Source organism: Struthio camelus, chromosome 13, assembly GCF_040807025.1.
Source record: "Struthio camelus isolate bStrCam1 chromosome 13, bStrCam1.hap1, whole genome shotgun sequence".
In the NCBI taxonomy this organism is placed as follows: domain Eukaryota; kingdom Metazoa; phylum Chordata; class Aves; order Struthioniformes; family Struthionidae; genus Struthio; species Struthio camelus.
The window spans coordinates 12,401,972-12,412,500 of NC_090954.1; the positions used below are offsets into that span (position 1 = coordinate 12,401,972).

Genomic DNA, 10,529 nt, shown 5'->3' on the forward strand with positions numbered 1-10,529 from the left:
GGGTAACATCATTTTCATTTCCACACATCCAGCACTGGCACAAAATGGCATGGACAGGTACGAAAAATGATTCATGGATCCTTGGTGCTAAAATTCCAGCTGATATTTTCATTTTTGGATAAATAATAAATACCAATAAGAATGTTACTTGAAAAAAAGAAAATGGGAAAAGAAAAATATTGCTGAGTGTGATCAAGCAAAATCCTTTGCAGAACTGCCAAAAAAAAAGAAGAAGAAAATAAAAAAGAGAGTTAAAACAAATATAGCTGTTAAATAAAAGATCCAGGTACCAAAGAGCAAAATTTAATGAAAGCCAAAACTGTTAAATATGGATTCCTGTTGAGAAAAAATGTCAATGTCTTTAAGAGTTTTACCATTACTCTATTTTTAAGAAAAGTGTAGTAAAAATACATATTACAAGTTAACATTTTTCCACGCTTTTGTCCTATTCCTCTTTTTTTTTAACCCCTCTACTGATCAAAAACCTTTGAAGACTGCTTCTCACATCTTCACGTCGCAGTTGGCCAGTCCTGTCGCAGACATGCTGCTTCCCACGTAACCGGCTAGCGGCCCAGGCGGCTGCTGGCAGGTCTCCCCATGACCTGCCGCAAAGGCGCTAGTGTCTCTGGAGGTGGATGGGACACCACGGCCAAAGCGGGTATTGGCCGTCTACTCCCACTGCAGCCCTTGGCCGTGTGGGGCTGCGGCAAGGTCCGGGCTGCGGCAAGGGCCAGGGCAGGACATACATCCGGGGGTCTGGGTGCAGAAGTAGGCTAGCTTTCGGGATGCCTCCACCACACTAGCGTTTACACAGAACTGAAGTCAAAAATAAGAAAAGAAAAACGGATTAAAAATAATGATAACAACACAAAGTGACCTGGAGAGCTGTTTGGAGTGAGTGATGACAGTGCTTGTGCTGGGAGATGGGAGATGGAGATCACAAAGGTTTCCAGTGGAGGAGGGAGGAAAACACGTGGGCACAAGTCATGCTGTGCCGGAGCTTAAGATCTTGACTCTGACTTGCTGGTCTCCAAAAAGTGGTTGTAGGACAAGTGGGTAAACAGAGCAGATACTTCAGACCAGGCTCATGTTAAAGGCGGTAAGCGTATTGCTCTGTGCAGACATTTATACACTAATAGAAACTGGTGTTCAGGCAGCTTCTAGTTGTACTTATGGACAGCTGCATAGACAGATCCTCCTCATAGGCCTCTGCCAGTCATTTGCCTGCATGACTTTCTCTTCATCTTCCTCTTCCTGCTCCTCACTTGCTATGTTGCACCTTCTTGTTACAGGAAAAAAAGAGAAAGGAAAAAAAAAAAGGAAAAAAAGAGAAAAAAAGCAGCTCAGCACCCTCCAGTAGCAGCTCTGTCCCCAGACAGATCCTACTGCATCCTGTGAGACACTTCAAACTTTCTTTGCCATCTGTGATGGATATATGAGCTGGGACAAGGGTGAGTGGGTCAGGTCCCTGCCCCACAGATCTTCTGATTTCAGGTGCTCCCCTGGGAACCCTTCACTGCCAGGGAGGTGCCTCAAGCCCACTGGAGTGGGAAACATTCGTCTGTCCATGCCAATGATTCACAGAACAAACCCTCTATGTGGTCCTAGAAAACTATCCTTGCACCTTTGATCTCCGTGCCTGCAGCTAGACTCCCAGCTGTCTGTCCAGCGGCGCAGGTTTCTGCAATGTTGAGTTTGGGATCAACAATCTGCTTTCCTGGCTTGTGAACGCTTCCCCCTCCCTACGGACACATGAGCAGGAATCTGCTACTTTTGGCTTTGTACCCAAAGTAGAGGCCATATCTTGACTGGAGAGCTGAGCCTGACCAGCCCCAATGCTATCAAATGTCACGGACGCTTGAATGAAGCTCTCGTAGGATTTCCTTGTAGTTCCTTCCAGGAAACCATCTTGGCCAACTATCTACAAAACGTCCCTTTTAATTAGAAAAATGGCCATAAAGGGATTTCAGGGAAAAAAGCCGGAGATATTCCCATTGCAGACCCATGACTTCTAGCATGTTTTATTGGTTAATAGGCAGCCATCTAGAAGTGGGTGCTCTTGAGATGGTCTGTTCCGGCTCGAGGTGGCTCCCTCATGTGACCACAACAAGGGAGCACACACAAAGCTAAGCAATGAAGAAATGGTTCACAATTGCTTATTGGCTCCCAATAACCTAGGCAGGAGAGTTGCTCGTGAGGGGAACGCTGCATTTACCTCCTCTCTTCCATAAACAGCAGCCTGTCATGATCTTAGATCTGCTCTAGTCTGCCATGCACGAAGCTCTCCGTTCCAGGCACGTGATCCTCTCTGGAACCGCCACTCGTCATCTCTGGAAGAATTATCACTTTGTTCTCAAGTTACCCAGGATTTCCAACTCACTGTTGACTTTGCCCCTGTAAAATAGCCTCATGTTTCTGTTCAGGCTCTTCCTTGCATCAAGTCCTTCCTTCGGCAGGGAGAGCTGTTCACAGCTCTGTCTGTCTTGTTGCAATAATTCTGCACCCGAGTTACCAGAACAACCAAAGGTAGAATCACGATGGACAAAAGGGGTCAATGCTGATGCCCTGTAGGGACTTCAACTTGCCATTTATCGGATTTTCTTTTTGCTGTTAGTAGCTCAGACATTATGGTTTGCATCCCAAACTAAACCAGATTAAAGGGCTGAGCAGGGAAAGGGGAAAGGGCTGATGTTACCCTGACACCACAGGAATTAGTAAGAAAAAATATATATATTGCACACACTAAGACTTATTAACAACCAAGTTAAAACAAAATGGCATAGTCCTCATTAGTGTTCCAGTGGTTCTTTCATCAGGGACCGTTCATGAGTCTGTTAAATCCCATTACGCTCTCCTTATTGCCGTACAGACCTGTTGCTGTTCTCCTGCCGGTGGATCTATTTGCAAAATAAAAAGGGAAATAGATTTGATTTCCTCAAGAAGATCCATCCAATTGTCCCTTCTGTCATCGTCATTTGTCTTGTCGGTGTTGGGTTTGTTTTTGGCTCTGGAGGGGGTGGAGTTGGGCTGCCCCTGCTCGCACCCAGGCAATGGGTCAAAAGGCCAATTATAATCCCGTTGCTCCCAGGGACATGCCGGTGCTGTGGCTCATGCACGGAATCGTCTGCATGGATTTGGGGAAATCGTGGCTGACCACACGTCCGTTCTCTCCACTGCTTCCCGCTGCAGCCGGCCTGGGAAGGGTTGATGTCCGTATGGCTTCGTTGATTGATTGCTGTGGGATTAAACAAAAACCCTTTTTAGGAAGGACGGGGGGGGGTCTCCCCCTGTCCTCAGCAATGTTGGAGAAATTGCAATATAAAGCAATGCTGTCTCTCTGTAACTCTTCTCTCTCTTCTGGCCTCCACTTGTACTCCTGCTTGCTGCATGTCCCTACCGCATCTGTTAATTCACACCTCTTCTAGATTCAAAATTAAATGTTTCAGCTGTATTTTGAGGTATAAAGCATACATGCCATATGCAGAAACTACTCAAACCTCTACAAACATAAGAACAGCCTTACTGGATCTGATCAGCGGTATTATATTCATTTCCCCCATAGACATGCAATTGCAACTCCAGTACTGTTATATATGGTGGACTCTGACTCACTGTGAACATATGTTTAACTTTCCTCATGTGAGAAGCTGAGCATGTGCCTGTGTTTCTGTCAGCAGTGATGAATGAGGTAACCAGGAAATGCAAACCTAATTTAGGAACACAAATCTCATCTTCCTGTTCCAGACACTGTCCAAAAGTTTTGCCTGCTTTTGGTGATCTTTTTGGTGATTCTGTTTAGGAGAATTCAGCTAACAGATCAAGTCCTTTTGGTTCGTTTGCTTTTAAGCTGTCCCAAAGAGGGGCACTGACATTCCCTTTAGAATGAGATGTGTGCGTGAAGAATTATCCAGAAGAGACAATTCTGGAACAACCAGTCAGAAAGAGTCACTCACTGGATTGCCAGGCCCAGAGCAGCCGCCCACGCTGGCAGCATTTGCAGCTGCCCTGCGGGTCCCTCCTGGCTCAGCAGATCCCAGGTGCTGAGACGGCTGTTTGGGATCAGACCCCTCAGGGGGATTTCATTCCTCTTTCTGGGCTCTTACTGGGGCTCCGTTGAATGGATTCAGAGGGTGGCCACTGATGATGGGAGCTGGCCAAGGGGACCAGCTTAGGCCAGAGACTAACATTGGGAGAGATGGTTCTGCCTCACAGTGGCTGGTTATAACAGGGCAAGAGCAGTGCAAACTAACATTAACATGAACTAGCAGGTCGTTTGGAGCAACACAGGAAAGCTAACACTGGGTAGCATTTGGTTAAGAATAAAACTGTGAAACTATTGCATGCCGACACTCCTGCTCAGTGTATTTGTGATGTAGCCAGCTTTACAGTGTAGATAACAATTATAATTTATTTTTTTATTTTCAGGGACATTATCTGCACACATTATCTTACCCTTGTGCTCAATGTACCTTTCATTGCCTGTAGAATTTTCTGAACCTCAATGGGAAAAGTGCTATTGCACATTTTCAGTGAATGGGAAATGTTATTATTGCTGATAAAACAATAAGTGTTTTGGGAAATGGTGACATAAAAACCAAAGAAATGATCATGTTTTTTCCTTTTGATTCTAGATAAGTTTCAGGGCTCAGGGAAGTGAAAAATCTCACTGAATTTTAGGAAACTCACTTCATACTCTGCATGCTTATATCGACTTCCATGCTCACAGGAGCGGTCAAGGGGAGGAGGAAAAGGGATGCATTACTCTTACACAAATCCCTCTGCATCCCTATATGGAAGAGTAATGCCTTAGCAGGTACTGTTACGGTTAGTCAGCTGACTCAAGATGAACTCATTGCACAGATGCTTCATTAAAGGTGTATCCAAGAGGCTCTCAAAGCTAATCCAACCTGATTTTGCAATGGTGCTCTGAAATTTAGGCACACCAGAATTCAGGGCTGAAACAAATTGCCTGGATCATAGGAACTACATTCGGCAAGACCATGCCAGGGTAGAGGAAAGACCCACTGCAAGAGAAGTTAGAGCCTAGTTTCTCTCTAAGAGCAGCACCCATATTCTGAAATCGGAGACCCACATCACAAGGAGCCCTGTTCCAGGGCATTTACTTGGGAAAATAGTGTTCATCTGGGGCTAAAGGCTGGAAATCTGGTAAAAGCTCTGTGCATCTTGCAGTGTAGCCTGTGTGCAAATGGTGCCAGCAGGGTGCCAGCAAAGTGAATCACAGGATCTGATTCGTTACTGCACTACCCCAGTTTTACTTTGCTTTTAACTGCTTGGGCTTTTTTGGATTTTTTTATTGCAGTAGCTGCTATATAACACTAGCCCCAGCCGACTTCATCCACACTGCACACACGGATTGCCATGGTCTGCTTTCTTAATTTTAAGGAATAGCAATGCTTTCCCGTTACTATTGTGCTATAAGTTTGCTCTGTATCTGGATTTTGAACTAGAATTATGCCACACATCTGATTTTGCATTAGCTACCAACTTTGGCGCACATGACCCTCTTTTAGCTTCCTCTGATGCTCCTATTCCTTTCTAACAAATCAAGTGATACAGTCACTTCATTATGCCTATATCTCGGCTTTCCAGCCGTGGTCTGGGCTGCATCCGTCTCTGAAGGCAGCTTTGGAGCCGGGCTGGTATCAGAGAGAAGGTGTGAAAGGCCTGGGAATGGGTTGCCACCTTCATCCGCTTTGATTCACTTCTGGACTTGTAACAAAACTCGATTAAGGCAACCAGCATGGCTAGTCCGAGCCCACCGATGAGGATATAGAAAACCCCTGCCACATTGCTGAGACTCAGAGCGCTCGTCTTGTCCTAGAAGAAAAAGGAGAAGGGAGGGGAGGGAGGGCACGTGGGGAGGAGAACAGCAAAATTAATATGAGATTGCTCTAGAAGAGACAGTGCACAACATAGCAAAGTTGGCATTACATCATCTCCCTCTATAATATATGGCATTTCTAAGAGCACTTTCAATTTTTAATTCAGTGTCTAGTAAATCTAATGTTTCCCTCTCACAAACAAATAAACATTTCTTCAGCAGTGTGACTCTTTGTAAAGGTTTGGGATCTCCGTTTTTCCATCATCAAACTTAAATGCTTATTTACCCAAAATGCCTAGTTTAAATTATTGATTAAAAGAGAAAAAATAAATTCTCTGCCTCTGTGACATTTGCTTGTCCCTGATGTCTCGCCTGAAATAACCCGTTCTCTTGGAAATGTTATTCCCTCATTCCTAGATTGTTTCCCCCGCAAATTCTGTTGCTGAGCAACACATCAAAATCGCTGGTTTTCCTTTTTTCTCTCCAATATTGAGGTTGAGGTGATACCTGAGATGAGCTGTCCTCAGAAACTCATTTGATTTCTGTGTAATAAGGTAGCTATTTCATGTGTCATCAAGACCCGCTGATGCATGTCTAAGTTAATTATTTGGTTCTCAATAAATAGGGTTATTAATGGATAGCTACTCACAGTTGGCACCTACATTCTGATTTTACAGTTGCCTCAGAATGACTCATTTTACCAGCAGGGAAACTGAGTCCCCGCATACAATGCTGATGCCAATCAGTGCAGCTCTCAGCACTACCCCACGCTGACCAGGTGGAGGCTGGGACATTAGGATTACTTTGGGCAATGGCAGAACCCAAAAACTTGTCTCAGCTCCTTGCTCTTATTTCTAGGTCATGATTTCTCTTTGCAGTGCACTTAGGTGGGGATCCCCTGCTCTGTCCTTGTTATCACTCTGCAGTATTGACTCAGCACCTATTTGCTGGGTACAGGTTCCCCAGAGTTGGCCCAGCAGGTTGGTGCAAAGCTATCGGAGAGACCAGGGTTTGGCCAGTGTGGTCAGTCCCACTCCCCGGACGTGTCCTCAGCCAGGTAGGGGAAGGAAAAATGCATGAGGATCATTTGAGGGCCAGCCACACAGTTGAAGAATAATATTTATGCCCTGTCGAAGGGGGTCCAGCTGAGAAGAAAGCCTCTGTGTGGTTCTTGGTGTTTCTGCTACTTGGTGGACACGTGGACCGGCAGGTGGCATAGCGTCTTCCCTGGGTGGACACGTGGACCGGCAGGTGGCATAGCGTCTTCCCTGCCCTTCTAGGACAGTTGATTCACTCATTTTCCTTGGCAGGTTTTACAATAAACAACCCACACTTATCAGGAAGGGCAAGGCTTCAGGAAGCAGGAAGATAGAGCAAAGTGGTGTCAAAACAATATGAGCGGGCCCAAAACTGAACACCAAGGTGAGCACGGAGGGCTTCAGTTCAAGAGCCACCCATCTCGCAGTGTGGACACTTTCAGGCAAGCACATTTTGCAAAAGGATTCTGTCTTTTGGAGTATTAGGGTTCGCTGGCAAAAAAATTAACCCTCAAAGTATGAAAATATTTCAGTTTTCAAAACTAAATAACCCCATAACTGAGGAGGACTTAACTTTGTGGGATTTATTTTTCTTTTTATAGGAAAAAATTAGAGAGTTCCATTTAAAAATGCTAGAAAAATGCTTTTTTACTACTTCCCCTTCAGCTGACCCCACTGCCCATACAAAGCAGCACAGCTTTCTGCCCAGCTGGAGCACTCACTGCTGCCTGCAGTGCCACAGGGAAAAATTTTCCATTCTGAATCATTTACTGAAAAATGCAGGGTTTTGGTTAGAGGTCACCCCTGCAGAATTTGGTCCCTGGCAAAATTTGGTCACTACAAGTAATTTCCCTTTCCATGCTTTGCTGACTGGCGTCTCTGCTAAGAGATTCATGGTTGTCACCACGTGTGTTACCCCCTTGTAGGCGTGATGGTCTCCACTGGTGGACAGGTTTTGTTTGTCTCTTGGATAAGCTTTGTATGCCGGTCAGTCTGTAATCTTGTCGCTGCTTCCAATGTGCTCTCTGTAACGAGAGGCTTCTGAAATATCCTCTTACTTTCTGCAGTTTCCGTATCTGAAGGATTATTTATCTGGTCTTTTTTAATCTGCCTTCATGCATTTTTCTCCTTGTCTTGACTGTACCTTTGTTCAACCATTCCTTCTCTGCAGATTACTGGGAGTCACTTCTAAGAACCAGCTGAAACTTTTAAGGAGGTTTTTAGAAAAGATTTAGTAAAGCAGAACTTTACTCTCAGAAAACTGGGTTGCAACACATCATGTACCTTGTCTCTTCAGATTCAGAGTCTGAAGGGGCTGTACCAGCTCGAGGGAGAGACAAAGACGGTAGAAACAGGTACCCTCCTTGACATCCTAATCTGATGCTTTTAGCCTGGCTCCTTAATGACAAAGGGCTGATAAGCATATGCTCTGTGTTCAGGGGAAGGAGGGAGACAGAGAAGGTGGTGGAGCCGCTCATTTGTCAGTGTCTTAGTGTTAATTTTCAGCCCATACATTCAGCTTGATTTGACAGAGGGGTGGAGATCTTCAAGATATCAGGGACCTCCAAGTTTTGTGATGAAAGGATGACATGGTAGAGAGACTGTATTAGTGCTCTCCGTGAAATAAATGTATTGGCTCAATCCTTACCAGACATCAGAGACTCCACATGGGTATTTGACTTGCAGCCACAGATCCCTGGGAAACCCGGCTCCCTGGACTCTGCTGCTCATGGGAGTTCCTGGCTTTGGGCTTTTGCTGGCTGTGATACTTTTGTATTTCTGCCCCTGCTTTGGGGGTCACATTGCAACAGGAGACTTTCTCAGCCAGCTGTTAACAGCAGGGAGATCCAGCAGGTAGGAAAGGTTGCTATTTCTTAATTTCCTCTTTCCTCTGGATACCAGTGAAAAATCGACCAGTAAGTGAGGGGAGATCACCCAAAGCTATTTGCTGCACCAGTATTTCACACTATTAATCTTCAAGCCACTGCAGTTTTCTTGCATTTGATTTGCAGCGGCCTTATTATTATCATCATTGTTTTTATTATTATGAATGTGACAGTTCAGGTGAACTGAAAGTTGACTCTTCGAGCAGCAGGGAAAGCCAAGCAAAACATCTGTTCAGCATGGCACAGCAGTGGGCAAACCTGCCGGGAGGGAGGGGACGGGCTATATTTCACTCCTGCCACTGTAATAAATTGTCCCCCAGGGCGACTCTGTTGTGGGATGCCAGAGGACACAGGCAGCTTCAGTAGGGCACTGAGAAACACCAAAATACAGGGGCATAGCTGTTATCATGATCCAGGCTGAGAAGTGAAATTGCTCCTGTGGTGTCTCTTGACTTTTTTGCTCATCCTTTCTTTTTTCTTTTTCTTTTTGCTTCCTCTTCCCATCCAGTGGCCAAGGGACCAGACACTCCCAGGAAGGCTAAGAAGTGATGCATGCCTAGGCGAAGCTTTTCCTCCTCTTGCAGTTCAGGTTCCTGGCTTAATAACACTCAAAATAATACAAATAAATATCTCAAACCTGTGCTAACTGCGTGAGGGACCAGCAGGCCCTTTCCTGAACCTCCCCTGCTCCTTGCTCAGGCTCAGTGACACCAGCTGCTCTCCCGTGGAGCTGCCCATCACTGAACCAGCTTGTTAGTGGGAGTGTAAATGTCACTGCTCGTCTCCCGCAGAGGCACAGCGCAGACGTGGGGGGAAAGATTGGCAGGTGAAAAGAGAAAGAAAAACCCATCTTTCCGAAAGCGTGGCCTTGTTGCCGCAGCAACCAGGCACCTTCCCGTCTGTTCTTCTCAAACGATGGCACCGTCATCCTGTTCGCCATTATTTATCCTCCTTGGCTGAAAGGTGGTAAGGGCAAATTGCCCCAGCTTCCCCTTGGGGTAGCCCTCTCGTCCCCCACACAGCCAGAACCCATCCGTAGCACAGGGTGACCACACCTCGAGCTGCTACCGTTTCCATGGGCCTGCTGAGAAGATGAGCTGTCCTGGGAGCAGGCGGTGGCAGCAGAACACTGCAGAAGTTGGGGAACTCTTATGGCAAGCACCGGGCCGCCTCTCTTGGGGGAAGGTTTGAAGCTCAGCAATGAAGGATGTCATGCTGCTGACTGGTGTCGATGCTGCGCACTGCCATGGGACTGCCAGGGCATGGGCGTGAACCTGTGCATGGCCACCACAGGGACGAGGTTCCAGCAGGAACAGGCACATTTGGTTTGAGAACCAGCCAATTCCCCACAAAGGCAGGGCAAAGCAGTAGCAGGGTTTAATACCTCCCTCTGACTTTCCCTGTTTTAATTGATTTTTTTAACAGAAGTCCAATTCTTGCCAGTGAAGAAGAGGAGCAGGGAATCCCTGGGGCTTTGATGAAGGTCCTCCTGGTGCAAGAAGTTGTCTGGCTGCCCCTGCAAGCAGGCCCACCTGGTCATCCTGGCCCTTCTCCTGTTGCATTGCAAAAGCCCCAGGGGAGACAAGAATCACATGCATCTGCTTTTTAGGGTTCACCTTGTCATCACACTCAGACAACCTGAGCCATTGCTTTCAAACCTCCAGCAATTTGCATAGCCTGCCAAAATAGCAGCAGAAGGGTGGCAAGGAGGACACAGTGGATTCTGCCCTCCCCACTCGCTGCTTGGCGCAGCGCGTTTCCCGG

At 46.3% G+C, this 10,529-nt stretch overlaps 1 protein-coding gene across 2 annotated transcripts in view; it reads right to left on the reverse strand.

Moving 5' to 3' along the window:
- Positions 1 to 281: 281 nt before the first annotated feature.
- Positions 282 to 10,529, reverse strand: part of GRIA1 (glutamate ionotropic receptor AMPA type subunit 1) — a 129,823-nt gene continuing 119,575 nt past the window's right edge. For both annotated transcript variants that reach the window (XM_009685650.2, XM_009685649.2), the window contains exons 15-16: positions 5,704 to 5,838; positions 282 to 3,256 (exon numbers count right to left, since the gene is read on the reverse strand). In XM_009685650.2, coding sequence (XP_009683945.1) covers positions 3,068 to 3,256; positions 5,704 to 5,838 — 324 coding nt within the window. In that variant the 3' untranslated portion in view covers positions 282 to 3,067. The remainder of the gene's footprint in view (positions 3,257 to 5,703; positions 5,839 to 10,529) is intronic.